Source organism: Danio aesculapii, chromosome 7, assembly GCF_903798145.1.
Source record: "Danio aesculapii chromosome 7, fDanAes4.1, whole genome shotgun sequence".
Classification (NCBI taxonomy): domain Eukaryota; kingdom Metazoa; phylum Chordata; class Actinopteri; order Cypriniformes; family Danionidae; genus Danio; species Danio aesculapii.
This window is the reverse complement of record NC_079441.1, coordinates 53,453,028-53,473,199: the sequence shown is the minus strand read 5'-3', so window position 1 is coordinate 53,473,199 and position 20,172 is coordinate 53,453,028. Positions and strand designations below refer to the sequence as shown.

The 20,172-nt window shown below is 39.6% G+C and overlaps 1 protein-coding gene across 1 annotated transcript in view; it reads right to left on the bottom strand.

Moving 5' to 3' along the window:
• piezo1 (piezo-type mechanosensitive ion channel component 1) overlaps window positions 1–20,172 on the bottom strand; it is a 242,731-nt gene that overhangs the window by 111,535 nt on the left and 111,024 nt on the right. The window contains exons 4-5 of the mRNA XM_056462167.1: window positions 16,780–16,822; window positions 15,724–15,877 (exon numbers count right to left, since the gene is read on the bottom strand). Coding sequence (XP_056318142.1) covers window positions 15,724–15,877; window positions 16,780–16,822 — 197 coding nt within the window. The remainder of the gene's footprint in view (window positions 1–15,723; window positions 15,878–16,779; window positions 16,823–20,172) is intronic.

Below are 20,172 nucleotides of genomic sequence, written 5' to 3'. Positions count from 1 at the left end.
CTGTCACAAAATGTGTTGAAAATCCTGCATGACAGTAATAGTTTGATCAAGGTATTTACTTGTTTACATTCGGAGAGCAGCATTTACAGCGGATCTTTCAGTCGCAAATACTATAGTGTTGGTAATGTACTGTAAACATAGTAACTAAATCATTTTGACTAAGGTATGTCTTTAAAAACTGAAAGAGTACTGCTGACGATACTTTGCCATCTGAATAAACATAAACAAAGTACACTGATCGCTCATTTACCAAATCTGTAGTGACAGGACAATCAACATGAACTGGAACAGCGTCTTTTTATAAAAGGAGATGTGTGGCAAATGCGGATTTCACCATTTCCAGATTCGAAAAGCTCTCGGGTAAAAAATTTTCCTTACAAACATATTTCTGTCGCGTGTTAGCAGATCACTGTAATCCACACATGTCCACACGTGATTGGTGCTCTCATTGCTGGGAAATGGAAACAAAACCTTCGCTGTGGTACATTTATAAACGCAACACTGATGACCCATGTCTCCGAAAAATTCTTCTTCTTCCACTTGTTTTAGTTACGTTTGGCAACACAACATGGCTTTGAAGCTATCATGCATATTAATGAAGTTGCATCTCATTCACAATAGAGTGTGCTGATTGGTTCGAACCAAGTCTTCTTCATAAATTCATTCATTCATTCATTTTCTTGAACCGCCAACTTATCCAGCATTGTTTTATGCAGTGGATGCCCTTCCAGCTGCAACCCATCACTGGGAAACACATACACACTAATTTACACACACATACACTACGGCCAATTTAGTCTACCCAATTCACCTGTACCGCATGTCTTTGGACTGTGGGGGAAACCGGAGCACCCGGAGGAAACCCACACGAATGCAGGGAGAACATGTAAACTCCACACAGAAACGCCAACTGACCCAGCCGAGGCTTGAACCAGTGACCTTCTTGCTGTGAGGCAACAGCACTACCTACTGCACCAACTGCATTGCCCCTCCTCAAAAATTATTGCTGAAAACTCAAAGACGTTACGTTGTACCCGCCGGTACAGGCAGCCAATCTCCAAGCTGGAATATACACAAGGATGTCATGGTCGTGACGTGGCTTCAAAATTTCTTTTTAAACCGGAAACAAATTTGCTTGAAATAACGCAAAAACAATCAATTTTCACATTTTAGTGGAATATATGTGTCCTAATAGTGTTTTGGTGTTTCGTGACCCTTTAAAGTGAAATAAACACTGCTTTATGGCTTTTTGGGGAGAATCTAACAGTATTCCTGTACAGAAATGTATTAATCAAATGTAAAATAAAATTGCATTTCCATCATCATATAAATAATCCAATAAAATGAATCTTCATTACACTTCTTTATGTGCTATTAAAATGCTTTAAACTTAAATGTAAACTACTCAAGAGTCACAGGCCTTAAAACACATGCAGATAATAAACTTTCAATCTATTATAGTTCAATTTTGCACTGTCTCCACAAATCTTGTGTGTTATGACCTGTGGTCATCTAATCCCAACTCAACATTATATACCTTGTGATGTGACTATTATGGACAAACACACTGAGATATGTTGATGCTCGAACAATATATTGTGCAATACTAGTACCCACTGACATTCATAGTAGAGACGAAAAAAAACCTATGGAAGTCAATGGCTGTTTTTCTCCCATCATTCTTTAGTATATCTTCCTTTGTGTTCAATAGAAGAAAGAAAGTCAGTAAGTAGGTCAGTAGGTCAGAATTCATGGTATCATGGTACCAAATCATTAACTAACACCACTAGCTTAATAAACTACTAATTAACCCTTTATTAATAGTTAGTAAGGTAGTAGTTTAGAGTAGGATTAGGGATGTAGAATTAGATCATACTTTATAACTGCTAATGAACAGTTAATATCTTAATAATAGGCAGGTAATAAACCAGTAATAAAAGCATGAATTGTGAGCTGGACTAAAGTGTTACCAGAAACTCAAACAGGTTTGGAAAAAATGGAGGGTGAGTAAAATTGCAATAGTACGGGAAGCTATAAGCAAAACATGGTTTCCTGATGGGAAAACAGCAACTATTGTATGGTGTTTGGTGTTTTAAAAACAGCTGTTGTGTTTTGAGTAGTTAGTTTTACCTTTTATTTATTTTCCCCTTTGCTTACAGAGCTTTCCACTTCATGCACCTACTTTGTTACTGCATTACAATTACCTAAATGTTAATGGTGTATTAAAAACCCAGTTTAATGAAAATAAACAAATAAATCACATGCTACCAATTATGACTAACTTAGGTTTTGTAGCTTAAATCAAACATATCCAATCAAGAAACACCTTAATTCCTTTTTTAATAACAATCAACTTGTTTTTGTGATTTCACTGCCAACTCTACAGTTTCATCATAAAGCATTGATTCTAATGCAGTGTTCAACTTGGACTGTCTTCGCTTCAGCATTTATTTTTCCTTCAGTAAATCTGAAACATGTATAAACCCATTGCATCTGGATAGATTTGCATCATCCTCTAAATGCTGTGCTCACAACAAAGCCCATTCACTCCCCTACCGCAGGCTAATATTTAGGAAATGTGTTGCTTAAATATTATTATTACGTTGTTTCTGCACCAAATTACAAGGCAAATGGTTGCTAGGTGGTTAAAATGCTAAAATTCACATTTGGGCACAACACTGAACTAACACTGTTGCATAAGTCTTCTGGAAATGAGAATTGTTACTTCACAACCTCATTTTTGTGCATAATGGAGCTTTCTGCAAACCCGGCTGATGAACTAAATCAGGTCAACAAATATTTAGCAATATACTAGATATTATTTTTTGTAGATAAACTTTCATGTAGATTTCACAAATTTAAAAAAGGGGTTTTTAGCTTGTTAGTAGAATGATATGACATGCTACTAACAAGTTTTAACATTGTGCTTAGCATTGCGTTTTAGCAATGATTTGCATAGCTAACATATTTCTAACACACAGCTAAGCTGATTTGTTAACATGTTTCTCCCTTATGAATGTAAATTATGAATAAAATAATTATGTAGTAACCATGTATTTAGCGGAGCACCTTTGAATTAACCCCACTTTTACAACAAATGATTTAGCTGGGTTAGCAAAACCATGAATGACTGAACCGCTAACACGTATTAGCACACTGCTAACATGTTTCTAAAGCATTTTAACCAACATTTAAACACTAACAAAATTTGTACAATTGTTTTAATGTTAAGATGTTTCTAGCATGATTTAATGCTAGCATGTAATGTCACATTCATCGTATTAATTAATGTGTTTTAGCACACTGTTTATATGTTTTAGAATAATAGACAGACACACACATGCGCATATTATAACATTATAATAAATACATCCTATAATAGGTTTAAATCAATTCTAAAACTGCTAATGGTGCTTTCTAAGGCTGTTAAGTATAACGTTTTGACCTAGCAAATGTCATTCACACACTGCTAACATGTTTGTAGCACATTTTAACCAACATGTTTAAACACTAACAAATACTTTAATGTTAAGATGTCTAGCACACTGCTAGCATGTTTTATGACACACTTAGTATGTTTGAGAATGATATACAGACACATACACACATACATTACAATTTTATAATAAATACATCATATAATAGTTTTAAATCAATTCTAAAACTGTTAGTGGTGTTTTTAAGGCCGTTAGTATAACGATTTGACCTAGCAAATGTCATTCACACACTGCTACCATGTTTTAGCACATTGTTAACATTTTTCTAGACATTTTAGCCAACATGTTTAAACTAACAAAGATTTTACAATTACTTTAATGTTAAGATGTTTCTAGCATTACTTAATAAAATGTCACATTTATTGCATGAATTAATTGGCAAATTGCTAGCATGTTTTTGCATTAAGTATAATGTTTTGACCTAGTGAATGCCATTCACACACTGCTTGCTAACATGTTTTAACACATTGGTAACATGTTTCTAGCACATTTTAGGCAACATGTTAAAATTCTAACAAATATTTTACAATTATTTTAATGGTAAGGTGTTTCTAGCATGATTTAATATTAGCATGTAATGTTACATTCATCAAATTAATTAATTAGCACACCGCTAACATGTTTAGTCATATGTGCATTGTAATATTATAATAAATATATCATATTATAGTTTTAAATCTATTCTAAAATTGTTAGTGGTGTTTTTTAAAGACCATTAAGTATAACGTTTTGACCTAGTGAGTGTCATTCACACACTGCTAACATGTATTAGCACATTGCAAACATGTTTTTAGCACAATTTATCCCACGTTTAAACTCTAAATAATGTTTTGCAATTATTTTAATGTTTAGATGCTTCTAGCATGACTTAATGCTAGCATGTAATGTCACATACATTAGCATGTAATACACATCACATTATTTAATTAGCACACCGCTAGCATGTTTTAGCACACTGTTAATATGTTTTAGAATGATAGACACATGCATATATTATAATATTATAATAAATACATCCTATAATAGTTTTAAATCAATTGCCAGTGGTGCTTTCTAAGGTCGTTAAGTATTTCGTTTTGACCTAGTGAATGTTATTCAAAATTTATTCTCAAAAAAATCTTTAATACAGTATATAATTCAACATGGCAAAATACAGTTTAAAATTAGTACTGCCAACTCCAGCACAGTCCCACAGCTGTGTCTTGCCTATTCTTATGCTTTTCAGGGTAGAAATGAGTCAGACAGGTATAAGCGGAGGTCAGCTTTGGTCATATCTGGGAATAATATTTATATAAGTTTTATATATAAGCAGTGTTGAAACGGTTTCTATTGTTAGACTCCAGTAAAGCAGACACACACACACACACACACACACACACACACACACACACACACACACACACACACACACACACACACACACACACACAGATGTCTGGTTGGGAACTTGGGCCTCTGTTGCTAATTGATCTTATAAAGCTTCTATTTTTCTATGCTGACACACTGAAAGCCTGTCTCAGTGTTTGTTGATGTTGTCGCCTTGGCAACAGCTGCAGGAAGTTGTCAGACTCTGGGCTGCTGTACAGTGCTGGAACAGCACAATGAGTCAAAATGAGAGAGAGCGAGAGAGTGAGAGAGAGAGAAACTACTCACTACTTTTACTTGAGTATAATTGGGTAATTTTTTAGTTCTTTTTCCACCACTGGTTATAAATAATGTTTATAATTGATAATAAATTATGCGTTATGAATCTTTAAAAGGCTTGTGAAGTGCTTTGAAAAGTGCCTTTTTATTCGATGTTTATTCCAAAACACAAAAAAGGGTGAGACAGTGTAGCCCCTCCCCTTTTTATAAAACAGCCAATAGTGTTTTGCTTCCAATGCAACAAGCACATCTAATATGCGTCTTGAAGGAGGAGGGGATTGTTAGACACTAGAGAGTATTTGATTGGTCAAGATTTGATGAGTAACTGAAATATGAGGTGACATGAAAAAAACTGTTAAACCATCACTGGTTTCCAGCCATTTCAAGCCTGGTCTTAGCTGGTAAGGCTGGAAAATGACCAGTTAAATCCAGCTAAAACCAGCTTGACCAACCTGGTTTAAGCTGGACATAGCTGGTTTTGGCTAGGCTGGTCAAGCTGGTTTTAGCTGATTCTCTCATAGCCTGACCAGCTAAGACCAGGCTGGAAATGGCTGGAAACCAGCCTGGAAATGGCCAAAACCTCTCTAAAGCCTAGGCTGGTTTAAGCTGTTTTTTTCAGTAGGTATGCAAAGATCACTTAAGAAATCTTTTACAAGAATATTAATGACAATTCTATAGAATTCAAAAAAATACATTCGTTTTATGGAATTATCTGTTGTCTTTGACCTGACTAATGGCTGAGAAAGTCTTTCCACCCTGACTCATTGTCCCTCCTTTCTGCTTTATAGCCATGCTTTGTCAAAATAAGATCATCATCATATAAACCAGGATTCACACCGGGAGCAGAGCAGCACATGAGGCCTGCGGGAATCATTTTCTGCAGGCATGCGTCAGTTTAATTTCACCAGCGTTGTTTCTGTTGCACATAGAGAGTAACAAGCTTGCACATGCAAAAGACACTAAATGTGAATGGCCCCTAACGTCTTTATTCTGGGTTTAACACTCTAAATCAATATACTTGCATAAAGTAAAAGGTATCTCAAAGCTTTTACTGGGGCTCGTTTTTTTCTCTTTGTCACCGTCTCCCCGTGCGACCCCCAAGCAAGATGCCGCTCTGGGCGATCGCCCATATTGCCCATGCCTAAATTCGCCACTGCTGATTCTAACATTAAAAAACTTTATTTTAATTTCATGGGACCTTTAATGTCAGGGTGAACAAGTAGTTGCTGCAGACTCTCAGCAGATTTTTACCTGAAAAGAATATTGAGTAGGGGCATAACTGTATTTTTGCGCTCCCTTTTATCTTTCACTTGGAGCAAACTGATGGTTTGAAGGGCATGGCTAAGCATAATTTGCCCAAGATGTCAAACTGACATCATCAGAGAAGGACTGCAATTCCAGAGCCAACACAAATAGATAGATCTGTCATGGATTGGTCAGGCTCTCACGACCCCCACTCACGAAGATCACCATCACCTGACTTCTAATGAGCACACAGCTGCATCACATTCACGAGCACCAGATAAAAGCACAGCACTCCAGTCGCTCATTGTCCGGGCTCGTCTCGACGAAAGCGGACAACTGAGCGACCACTCAGCGTAGTCATCTCAGCTAAAACAAACGATTTACTTACCTGTTCTCTTTGTATTCCTCCTAGTCTTCCTGGTCCTCCCGAATCGTCCTGTCTTCCAGTCCTTCCAAGTCTGTGTCATCCTCTGTCAGCTGTATCTGGTGTGTGCTGTCCATCCTCGTGTATTCCTGTTACCCAGCCACGGAGGAAAAGACCCCAACATCATTCCTGATCCTCCTGGCTATCCTTCATGTGCTCCTTGTTGTCATTAATAAACACCCTAACGTTTCCTTACCTCTGTCTCCTGTCCGCTTCATAACAGAAGCCCGGACCATAACGACGACAACATGAGCACCCCCGATCACCTTCAAGAGCTGGTGGACCAGTTGAAGCGGATTCTACAGCCACCAGCTCCACTTTCCAACGCACCACCAGCACCGAGCACTTCCGCCTCCACAGTTTCTTCTTCGGCCCTTCCTTCCAGTCCCATGGCCCCCGACCAGCGCCCTACTCAGGCGGAGCGGGGGAGTGCAATGGTTTTCTGTTACAATGTTCCCTCATATTCGAAATGCAACCTTCTCTATATCCCACAGATAAGTCGAAGATCGCCTACATCGTATCTCTACTCTCTGGACCTGCACTTAAATGGGCTGAGACGATCTGGAACCAAGCCGGGCCGGTCATGAATTCCATCACTACCTTCACGGAGTATTTCAAAGAGGTGTTTGGACGTTCTGATGGGGAAGTAGCCGCTGGAGAGCAGCTGTATCATCTAAAGCAAGGTACTCTATCTACACAGGAATATGCTCTCCGGTTTCGCACTCTAGCAGCTGCAAGTGGATGGAATGAGAGATCGTTGTTGACCACGTACCGGCTCGGCTTGGAAACCCACTCTCCGAATCCAACTGGCCACATTAGATGATACAATGGGTCTGGAGAGATTCATCCAACATTCTCTCCGATGTTCCGATCGTCTCCGTTCCTATCAACAGGACACCATCACCCCCTCGTCTGCACTCCTCCAATCGCCTGAGTCAACAGCCTCTCCAGAACCAGAACCCATGATAATAGAGTCTGGAAGACTGACATCAGCAGAACGACAGAGGAGGCTGACCCGGGGTCTGTGTCTATACTGCGGTGTCAGTGGACACACCCGTATGGAGTGTCCCCTTCGTCCCATTCGGACTTCAGTGAGTGTATTCAGTACGAATATTGAACAATGTAACCACTTACTACCACCGTACAAATAACTACTGCCTCTATTTCTCTCCTTGTCACAGCCCTCATCGACTCCGGGTCAGCAGGGAACTTCATCTCCCAATCCCTCTGTCGTCAACTCCACCTCCGTACTGAGGCGTCCTCGCATATATACCAGATACAACCGATAACCCAGTGCACTCGATCTTCGACCCGTATCCATCGACAATGCGAAGACATCCTTCTTCAAGTGGGGTTGTTACATCAAGAGAGGATTCAATTTCTGGTTCTGGAGGGTGCAAATATGGACATCATTCTAGGGCGCCCGTGGCTGGTGAAGCACGATCCCATCATCTCTTGGGGCACAGGAGAGATAAAGAAATGGGGATCTGGATGTACACCTGCCTGTTTTCCAAATCTCCCTCTTCAAGGTCGGAACCCCATTTCTTTGTTTGCAACATCGGTCGAGAGCCCTCCTGAGAAGCAGTCTATCCACATTCCTAAGGAGTACAGCTCCTTTCATGATGTCTTCTGCCCCAAGAGAGCTTCCCAGCTACCGCCGCATCGGCCATGGGACTGCGCGATCGACCTAGTTCCAGATGCCCAGTTGCCAAGAGGTAGGATCTACCCGCTTCTCGCTTCCAGAGAATCAGGCAATGGAAGATTACATAAGGGAAGCTCTGAGTCAGGGGTACATACGTCACTCAAAATCACCAGCCGCCTCAAGCTTCTTCTTTGTGGCCAAGAAGGACGGAGGGCTGCGTCCATGCATCGACTACAGGGTCCTAAATAACGGTACAGTAAAATACCGATATCCCCTTCCTCTGGTACCAGCCGCTTTGGAACAGCTCCGAGAAGCTAAAGTCTTCACTAAATTGGACCTCCGCAGCGCGTATAATCTGATAAGAATACGTGAGGGGGACCAATGGAAGACAGCATTCGTGACCCCTACTGGCCACTATGAATATGAGGTCATGCCTTACGGTCTGGTCAACGCCCCCTCCGTATTCCAAAACTTCATTCATGAAGTCCTCCGGGAGTTTCTTCACCACTGTGTAATAGTGTACATAGATGACATCCTCATTTACTCCCGGAGTGAGGCCGAACATCGCCAACACGTTGCGGAGGTCCTACACACATTGAGAGAACATCACCTCTACCTCAAAGCGGAGAAATGCTCATTCCACCAGAAGTCGATTCATTTCTTGGGATACATCATTGACCAAACCGGTATACGTATGGATGGGAAGAAAATTGAGGCTGTTCTATCCTGGTCAGAACCCACTTCCATTAAGGAGCTCCAGAGGTTTCTTGGGTTTGCTAACTTTTATAGACGGTTTATCAAGGACTACAGCAGGATTACATCACCTCTCACTAATCTCCTCAAGGGTAAACCCAAAGGACTGGAGTGGACCAAAGAAGCAGCCGCAGCCTTCCGCCTTCTTAAGAAGGAGTTCACAAGGGCCCCCACTCCTGACTCATCCTGACCCAAATCTTCCTTTCGTGGTGGAAGTGGACGCATCCACCACCGGCGTCGGGGCAGTATTATCTCAACATCATGATACACCGCCCCGACTGCATCCCTGTGCCTATTTCTCTCGGAAGTTGAGCCCGGCGGAGCAGAATTACAGCATAGGAGACAGGGAGCTTCTAGCAATCAAGCTAGCCTTGGAGGAGTGGCGTCACTGGTTGGAGGGAGCCAAACATCCGTTCCAGGTGATCACAGATCACAAAAACCTCCAATACATCAAAGAGGCCAAGAGACTATGTCCACGTCAAGCCAGATGGTCACTTTTCTTCTCACGTTTTGATTTCTCCATTTCCTATCGTCCAGGACCCAAGAATCTAAGAGCAGACGCTCTCTCTCGTTTACACGAGCATCACGATCATGAAGAACTCCCAACGAAGATTCTTCCCGAACACATCTCCATTTGTCCGATCACCTGGAACGCTCCTCCAGTCGTTGCCACTCCGGAAGCCCCTGCTCCGCCGGGATGCCCTCCTCATCGGCAGTTCATACCACCTGAACACCGGGTAGATCTGATCCACTCCTTACATACCTCGCTAGGCACTGGACATCCAGGGATCAACAATACTCTCTCGCTAGTATCCCAACGATTCTGGTGGCCAAACATGGCAAGGGATGTGAGGCAATATGTTCAGGGCTGTAAGGACTGTGCCCAATCCAAGAGCCCACGTCATCTACCCGCTGGAAAGCTCCATCCCTTGCCGATTCCGAACCGTCCCTGGTCACACCTAGGAGTGGACTTTATCACTGACCTCCCTTCGTCAGAAGGTAATACCTGTATTCTAGTCATAGTAGATAGATTCTCAAAGTTTGTCAAACTAATCCCTCTGAAAGGTCTTCCCACAGCCTTTGAAACTGCCGACAATATCTTTAATCAAGTCTTCAGGTCATTTGGTATTCCAGAAGATATTGTGTCGGACAGAGGTCCACAGTTCATCTCACGTCTATGGAAAGCCTTCTTCAAGCTCCTAGGTGTGGCCGTCAGCCTCTCTTCTGGATATCATCCCCAAACCAACGGGCAGACAGAGAGGAAGATTCAGGAGGTGGGACGGTTCCTGAGGACCTTCTGCAGTGGTCACCAGAACTCCTGGAGCCAGTATTTGGGCTGGGCAGAATATGCCCAAAATTCACTGCGGCAACCCTCCACCGGACTCACGCCATTCCAGTGCGTCCTGGGCTTCCAACCACCGCTCTTTCCCTGGGATGGCGAACCATCTGATGTCCCCGCAGTGGATCACTGGTTCCGGGAGAGCGGAGAGAGTCTGGGACGAGGCTCATCAACATCTGCAGAGGGCAGTCCGTCGAAGCAAGGTAACCGCCGATAGGAGAAGGTCTGAAGAACCCAGATACACACCCGGACAAAAGGTGTGGCTATCCACCCGGGACATACGCATGCGACTGCCCTCTCGCAAGTTAAGTCCCCGATTTGTTGGTCCCTTCACCATCGTGGAACAGGTTAACCCCGTCACCTACAAACTACAATTACCCTCTCACTACCGTATTCACCCTACATTCCACGTATCACTCCTGAAACCCTATCACGATCCTGTTCTTCCCTCCACAGAGCCTGACCACGAAGAGGAACCCCCTCCTCCACTGCTCCTAGAAGAAGGAGCCGTCTACGCAGTGAAGGAGATCTTGCGTTCCCGACGTCGTGGTGGCCAGTTGGAGTACCTGGTGGACTGGGAAGGGTACGGCCCCGAAGAAAGGACATGGGTTCCCAGAGCTGATATTCTCGATCCTAGTCTCATGGTGGAGTTTCATGAGAGCCACCCTGAGTTCCCAGCGCCTAGAGGCAGAGGGAGACCACCACGGCGTCGGAGGTGTCGGCCCTCAGGAGCGGGCCCTGGGGAGGGGGGTACTGTCATGGATTGGTCAGGCTCTCACGACCCCCACTCACGAAGATCACCATCACCTGACTTCTAATGAGCACACAGCTGCATCACATTCACGAGCACCAGATAAAAGCACAGCACTCCAGTCGCTCATTGTCCGGGCTCGTCTCGACGAAAGCGGACAACTGAGCGACCACTCAGCGTAGTCATCCTCAGCTAAAACAAACGATTTACTTACCTGTTCTCTTTGTATTCCTCCTAGTCTTCCTGGTCCTCCCGAATCGTCCTGTCTTCCAGTCCTTCCAAGTCTGTGTCATCCTCTGTCAGCTGTATCTGGTGTGTGCTGTCCATCCTCGTGTATTCCTGTTACCCAGCCACGGAGGAAAAGACCCCAACATCATTCCTGATCCTCCTGGCTATCCTTCATGTGCTCCTTGTTGTCATTTAATAAACACCCTAACGTTTCCTTACCTCTGTCTCCTGTCCGCTTCATAACAAGATCTTTATTAATATAACCAAAACAAATATTTACTACAGTGAATTAACTTATTATATTAACTTATTACACTTATTAACATATTATTCATCCTAAGACAAACGATGTGTGCTATAGTAAAATAACTATTGTACATTTTATTTCATGCAGATTTTGAAGACTTGTTTGTTGTTGTCTGAATATTTTCTCATCGTGTTTTAGCACTTTTATAATTTGTGGTTGCATTGTATAGTGCTTTTGGTTTGAGGAAAGCACAATTTATATCAAATGTATTATTTTTCTTATTGTTATTGTTATTACAGCTGTCACGGTTACAATTTAATGTGAATTTAAATCAAAAACAGCAATTTTGTGGAAATAGTCAAAATATTTTAAGCCATTGCAAAGCATACTGAGTGACAATTGCATTTAAATATGAGAATTAAATTCACAAATGATCTCTATGCAACATGACTCATACCTAAAATTGTGAGGATTGACACCATGGTAACCACAGCAACATTCTGACACCCATCATTTTTGGCTTATGTAAATGTTACTAAAGACTTCTCATGGTCAATGGTTTTATCTAAAACGGGGTCTTGTTTTGTTTCTGTTTAGAAAAGTCTGCTCTTGCAGTGTTGCCATGTCCTCTTATAAGTGACACTTAAGCATCTTCAGGCTTATGTCATCCAGTTTATGAAGTTAAAGAAGGCAGGTGCAGTTTGCGATGACTTTGGTAAGTGACTTGTTTATAACTAAGATGAAGCATTTAGGTTTAAGTTTATTATGAACTTGTTCTTATTTGCTTTTTTCTGTTTGCTCAGTTCAGCCCCACACAATTTTTTTGGCAATATGCTTTGTTTGTTATTGTCACTCCCATTAATTACTGTACTGTGTGTGTACAGAATGCAATTAAGCACTATTAAGGCCTTAGATCTGCACATTCTGTATCAGATTTTTTTTGCATCGTAGAATGTTAAAACTAAGTCTTTTACTTTAACATGTTCAATATGCCACCCCAATAGGTTTGATATGGTTCACATAATTGTATTGAATCATTTTGGTACAGTACAGAACTTCCACAATACTTTTAACAAGCAGAACAGAACTTAGGGAAAATTTGAGTTCCTATACAGATTTATTGTCAGCCGGCCTTTGTATCACTCTTTTATTTTGTTGTATTTCTCCAAATTCCTTTTTTTATTTGAGGACACCTCACATATAGCCAGTGTTGGGTGTAATTATTTACAATTACAAAGTAACTATTTACTGTAATTTACAGTATTTGACAATTGCATATGCATAAACAATGTAATGTTTTAGAAATGTCAATATATTAATAATATATATGAAAAACAGTGTCATTAATTTAAATTAATTAATTAAAATTTATTTTTAATTAATTAATGAGGTCATCTGCAGCTGACCTCAGAACAGCAGAGCCGTTGCTCATTCACTAACATCACTTCAGAGCTGTTTAAATGATTCTCTAGCGTAATGTCTAAAGTGAAGACAAAACAGGTGATTTTGCTCATATTTTAAGATTATAAGTCTGAACATGAAGTCTGAGCATGAAATGCCATCAGTCTACATCGATATCTCCTTACAGTATTACAGTCTATAACAGTCTACAGTATTTCTCGGGATATCGGGATATCACAGTGATTAACCCCGAAAAAAAGCAGCACAATCACTACCAGACTGCTGTTGTGTTTTCAATAAGGAAAAACGCTAGACACATGCGGGCATTTCTTCTTTCTTTCTGCCAACACAATACACATTTCTGATATGCGAGTCCCATCTTACACTCAATACAGTAGTTATATGGTATAAATACAGCACTACACCATACAAAAGAGAGAGACCAACTTAGAATGTTACTTACCTGTTTAATAATGATTTGATCAGATGTAGTTAGAAATCACACTGTTTTACCTTCTAAGCCAAGGGCTTATTATGTGGTCTCTGTCGCCATCTTGTGGATGGACAACGTCATCCATCTTTGCTCAGTTCAATGACAGACTAAAGCTTGCTAACTCTCAGAAATGATAAATATAAAAAAATAGGCACTATCCTTATAAATAAACTGCATAGTTGGAATCTAAACAACTACATTATCAATTTGAAAAGCCTCAAAAGTGCATTATGTTGCCCAACAGCTGCAAAGTTTGTCTGTTCAGCTTGTTGCTGTATGTGAGCTTTTTTGCTGTATGTGGGAGGTTTTTTTTCCCTTCACTTTTGTCAATTGGTGACGTTTGTTCCTCGCCGCTGTCACCACTGGCTTGCTTCATTCGGGACTTGTGGAGCTGCACGTCGATAGATTTGCTTTTCAGTGTTTGAACTTTCAGTAGTGAAAATTAACCCACACTGAACTGAACTAAATTGAACTTCAACAGAAGTCAGAATTATTAGCCCCCCTTTTAATTTTTTATCTTTTTAAAATGTTTTACAAATGATGTTTAACAGAGCAAATTTTGATAGTATGTCTGAATATATTTTTTCTTCTGGAAAATTGTTTTATTTTGGCTATAATAAAAGCAGTTTTTAATTTTTTAAAACCATTTTAAGGTCCAAATTATTAGCCCCTTTAAGCTATTTTTTTTTCAATAATCTACAGAACAAACCATTGTTATGCAATAACCTGCCTAATTACCCTAACCTGCCCAGTTAACCTAATTAACCTAGTTAAGCCTTTAAATGTCACTTTAAGCTGTATAGAAGTGTCTTGCAAAATATCTAGTCAAATATTATTTACTGTCATCATGGCAAAGATAAGATAAATCAGTTATTAGAAAGGAGTTATTAAAACTATTATATTTAGAAATGTGTTAAACAGAAACTGGGGAAAAAAATAAACAGGGGGGCTAATAATTCAGACTTTTTAATTCTGAGTTTTAAACTTTTGATATTCACAAATATTAATAATAATTGTAAATAATTTCAAGCAATTTTAAGTTTTGCATTTCTCCATAACTTCCAGAAATTAACCGAACCATGACCTAAAAGTACAAAAGTGTACAAAATGTACTCAGGATACAACTAAGTGCATACTTAAGATGTACTGCTTAAAAATCATTAGTCTGACGTTTTTAATGTAATGTCTGAAGTACTTAATATAAAATAAGCTTAAACAGGAAACCTCACCTGACCAGATTATAAAAAGACCAACCACAATTTCTTTTTACAAGCTGCAAAGAGGCAGGTAACTGTCAAATCAATGAGAGCACAACAGACCTGCATGTAACAAAGCAATGAAAATGAACATTTTGTGCTTAGTAGAGTTTAAAAGTGTAGTAGTTTAGACTGACACAAAGCAGAGGCTGAAGGAAAACTGGTAGCTTAGGAGTATGTTATAACAGGAGAAAAGATTTACAAAAGTTTTGAAGGTATGAAGAAAACAAGAAAAAGACGTCCCATAAAATTTGGATGTCTAGAGTTTGAGTTTTGTCTTAACTGATCATGTGACAACAAAAGATTATGGATAAACCAGCAGATAAAACGCATAGTAGAACACCTAAAATGTTGTTTTGGTCATTCCAAAATTAATTTTATTACCACTCAGAACTGAGCTAAGCTTTCAAAGAGCAGTCTTGCACCTTAAAAACAACCACTCATTGCGTTTCATCCTTTTTTGAGGCACATGTAGTTTATCATTTAAAAAATGCCCACAATGGCTTCCCCTACCACAGAAAACCCCATTCATATTTTTGTAATTTGGCGCCAGCTTATCAGGAAAAGCCATTTTGTTCTCTTTGACTGATTGAATGGAAACTTGATTCTATATTGACAAAAGTTTTATGCGAAAATCCAGTTTTGCGCATAAATCAAATTTTGGATTGAAACATATCTAATGAAACTGCACTCTGTGGATTGCATCAGCATTATCCACCACGGCATTCATCATGGGTGGAGCATCTGAGGCCCAGACTAACACAGCATTATTCAACAAATTCCCATAGTTCAGCACAGCTCACCTCATGCAGAAGAGCAGACATGTGAGGAACGGAGCCTTCATCTCTCTTCTTCAACAGACGGCTACACAGGATAAGGGTGATCAGGGAGATGACGAAGACGCCCAAATCTGGAGTCAGGAGCCACAGCACACCCTGAGGCTCTTCCAGCGGGAGCCTGAAGGAGCAAACACAAAATTCAGCTGTTGCTCAGTGTCGTATCTGAACTATGCAGTGTTGGAAACAAGCAAGTCAAAAGACTTTTAGTGATTAAAAAATATATATGTGTATTTTACTGATTATTTCGACCTGCTGAAATATTGAATATTACAATTAAAAAAATCTATTTTCACATTTAATTATTGTTTAGTAATTTGTTACACAGATTATGTCTGTTCAATTTCTCTAATCAAAATAGCACTTGATTTGTTTATATTTTATTAATCCATCGGCATATTATTAAGATAAAATAATTTTGCCAATTTCTAATAACTTTAGTATAATGAGACTATAAAGTAAAAAACAGTAAGATAATATACAAAGCAACCTCATGTTTTGTTTTGTGTTGTTTTTTTTTAAAGCTGCTATGAAGCAATGTTAATTGTGACAATAATTCTACAAACAAATGAATAAACAAACAAACAAACAAACAAACAAACAAACAAACAAATCCATGCAATCATATTTTTCATAAATTCTATTCACATGGTTTTATTAAATAAAATAAAATAAAATGAAAATTTTATTAAAAAATAAAATAAAAATGTAATAAAAAATAAAACATTTTAACACCATAATAAAACTGACTTTATTCATATAAAGTGTAGACAATATATGGAGACTCGAAATCTAAAAACCTTTATGAACGTTTTTCTATAAAATTATGTTTTTTTAATCAGGCTATTTAAAATTATTACTAAAATCCTTTTTTTTTTCATTGTCATCAACGGTATATTACTTACACCTTAACACAGTAGCCTGATAAAAATGTCAGATGAACTTAAGAGTTCATAAGGCCTTCAATAGGTCAGCGTGGCTCCTCACACACACATGCTCTCATTCTCTACATTCTCCACATACCTGGACACTCCAACATGTCTTGATAGCGTCTCCCATGAGCTGCCTAAAGAGAGAGCAAGAAAAAGAAGGAGAGATGGTTTGTTCACTGGATAAAGTGAGTCACAATGAGTTCTAAGTGCTGGACATTGTCAAGTAGGTCATAAAGACGAGGCAACCGCGAGTGCCCTCGCAAAAGCTCCTGAAACATTTCCATGAGCCACTGAACTCTCCTTTGTCCGAGTCAGCCAGAGGCTACCAGCCCTTCAACTCTCGGCAGCCTGCCTGGCGACTCCTTTAAGATGTCTGGAACTCTGTGATGATTCATAAGGTTCTTCGGGACAGTTTCGAAAGCCAAACACAAAACCGCAAATGAAGGAAGATAATGACTGTGGTTGCTCAAACAGCTTACATATATATCAAGTCATTCCGAAACATCAGTTACTCGATCATATTGTGATTCTGTCAAGTCAAAGAATTGGAGGACAAAGCAGATTATAGAGTTTGGTTTGGCAATTGGAAAACCAGTCCTATTTTATTTTATAAGCACTTTTTAACATTAGTTCAAGCTAAAAGGTGTAGGCTTAAAGACAGTGACTTTAAATGACCAAATTGTTATGAAACCAACATCAAGGCAGTTATCAAACATCATTGGTCCTGGGTTATAACGTTGAGTTTCAAGGAACACTTTTGGAAATGAGCAAATTTTTTAAGTCCCCTATGTTAAGCAGTTGAGTTTTAAAATTTTTTTATCCTTTCAACTGATCTCTAAGGGCGTACTCATACTATGCTATCCGAATCGTGCCAGGCCCGTTTCCCAAATCATTTGAGAAGTGTGAGTGCTCCGAATCAGGCTCAGGCATGATGTAGTTGGCCGGTCCTGGCCCGGTTGGAAAAGGTGTGCCAGAGCACAGTTCACTTGGGCTTATTAGTGTGAGTGCAAAGCGCGCCTGAGCCCGAAACTGAAGATGACACGTGACTTTTAGGGACTGTTTCATATGGATTTATTAATCATTCATCCTGTTCAATGAACGCAAACTGTCGTAGATTATTAAATACGCAAACCCCTCGACAGCTGCATGACAGCTGCACCTTTAGCAAAGCTCTTAATTCCTGCAGCACGAGGACTTTATGATTGTTTATGAGCGTCAAAAGTGGCTGATCTGTTCAGCAAAATATTTGACTGCATCCCAAACCACTAAAACGATATAAAGAAATCTCCACTGTGCTGAGCGAGAGTGCTTCTCTTCTGATAAACAGAACAGCGCATCATCGATGATGTAAGCATGCTCAGGCCTGAATGCAATATGAGTGCGGGTTGTCGGGGGAGATAGGAGGGGGGACAAGCATGCTTCAGCCCGGTTCAAGGCAACTGTACATAGTGTGAGTATGCCCTAAGTCTGGCAGGAGCACTTTTAGCTTAGCTTAGCATAAATCATTAATTCGGATTAGATCATCAAATCTCAAAAAAAAAAAAAAGAGTACAGATAATGTTCCTATTAAAAACATAAGACTCTTCTGTAGTTAAGCCCAAAAAATGTAAAGTTCTTATTCTCTATGCTGATATGGCTATGAACTACACTCTCATTCTGTCATATTAATCAAGGAACTTGATTTCCCTTCAAGGAAGCAAAGTTCCTTAAAAGTTCTTTTGGAGTGAGATGCTAATGGTTTCATTTGATTCAATAGTTTATGCTAAGCTAAAGTGCTCTAGTCAGACCTGAAGATCAGCTGAATGGATTTAAATGTTAAAATGCAACAGTTTAAAACGCACTTCATTATTTTCCCAAGTACGAATTGATCCTGGAACATAATTTTTGTTAAAATGTAATCCATACCTATTCCCTTCCCCTAACCCATAACTGTTAATTATTCCCAAAATCAGAGTGGAATAATAGTTGGATAGCAATCATGTAGAAGTGCATAAACTTAACCGTGAGCCTAAACTTGACATAAACGATAAATGTATCCCTTAATTCTGATTGGCTGATTTGAATGTTATTTTAGGATCAACATAAATGTTAATCCAGTAACATCTACTACTTGGTGAATCAGGTTGGTGGTTTTGAACATAAATTCTGTGCTTGTCTGAGAGAAAAAATCTGCCTACACCAACAGGTGTCAGTACTCTATATTTGTCATTCACAAAAGGGGACTCTAGGACTATGGACAAAGTCCCTTATGCCGAGTTCAGACTGCATGATTTTCAAAGTAGTCACACTGCATGACTATCTAGGCTAGCGTTTTTTAGTTGCTTTATTTACACTGCAAGATGCATTGGCGACAGAGGGTTTCACATTGCTGGACTTTACAATAGGAAGAATAACCGACATCTTTGTTCAAACTACGTCTCACAACCAAAAACACATAGTATATTGTTTGTTATAAACTACATAGGAGAAAGAAGCCTTTAATGGGGTAGAAAATATACATATTTGCTCGCCTTGCGTTTGAAGGAAATTAGCAATTTCTCCTCAACTTTTTTCTTTTTTTGACCCGGTTGTGATATTACAGAGATGACAGGTCAAAAAAACACGAGTGCTCCTGCCAAATATCCATTAGTTTTTCTCAATTTCTTGGGCCCAAATAAACTGAAAATGAGTGTCTTTAACTTCTCCCCCAACCTCTCGCTGGCCTGCAGGTGCCCACGCTAGTGGATGCTGCTCTTTCATTGGCTCTAGGCGAGTGCGGATGTTATTTTCAGTCAAAACTCACACAGCATGATTTGAATCGCCAACTGCTTCAGACATTTAGCATGCCAAATATCTTACAGGCATCGGTGACTCATCGGCGATTCTCTCAGATCGTGTCATTGATAGTTCATACTGTGTGATTGTCACTCGTGTGCACGAGCACCGATTTGCCAGTGATTTCAGGCATTTGTCTGCAATTACTCAAAACCTGTCGGCGAGTCAAAATAGGGGCTAAAATCATACAGTCTGAACTCAGCGTTACAAGACAAGTTTGTTCACTCTTTGTCCATATCCTATATAAATGAATGGGGGAATCCTAAGATCTCGAGAACTGCTTACAGAACTCACAATTAAATCCTATATTTCAAATCAGAAACAAAGTCTGAAGTGACCTGCGTCATTACTGTTGTTGCCTAAGCATTAGGCAATTAAGTAACCTCCTTAGCATTAAGCAACCTCCTTTACAGCTGTCTTAATGGTAAATCACAGGAAACAGTTACAAATACTTAAAGAACAAAGGCAAAACCCACAGCAAAGACCACAGGACTACACTGGAAGGACAAGGAATATGGTAGGATTTAAAGTGATGTCCTTTCTTCTGTCAAATCAATGCAGGCATATGAGTATAGCATTTATTCATAGAGCTGTGGCAAACAATTGTTCAAAAAATTGATTCTGAGATTTTCAAAACGCATCACCACTCTCTCTTGCAATACATGGTGTT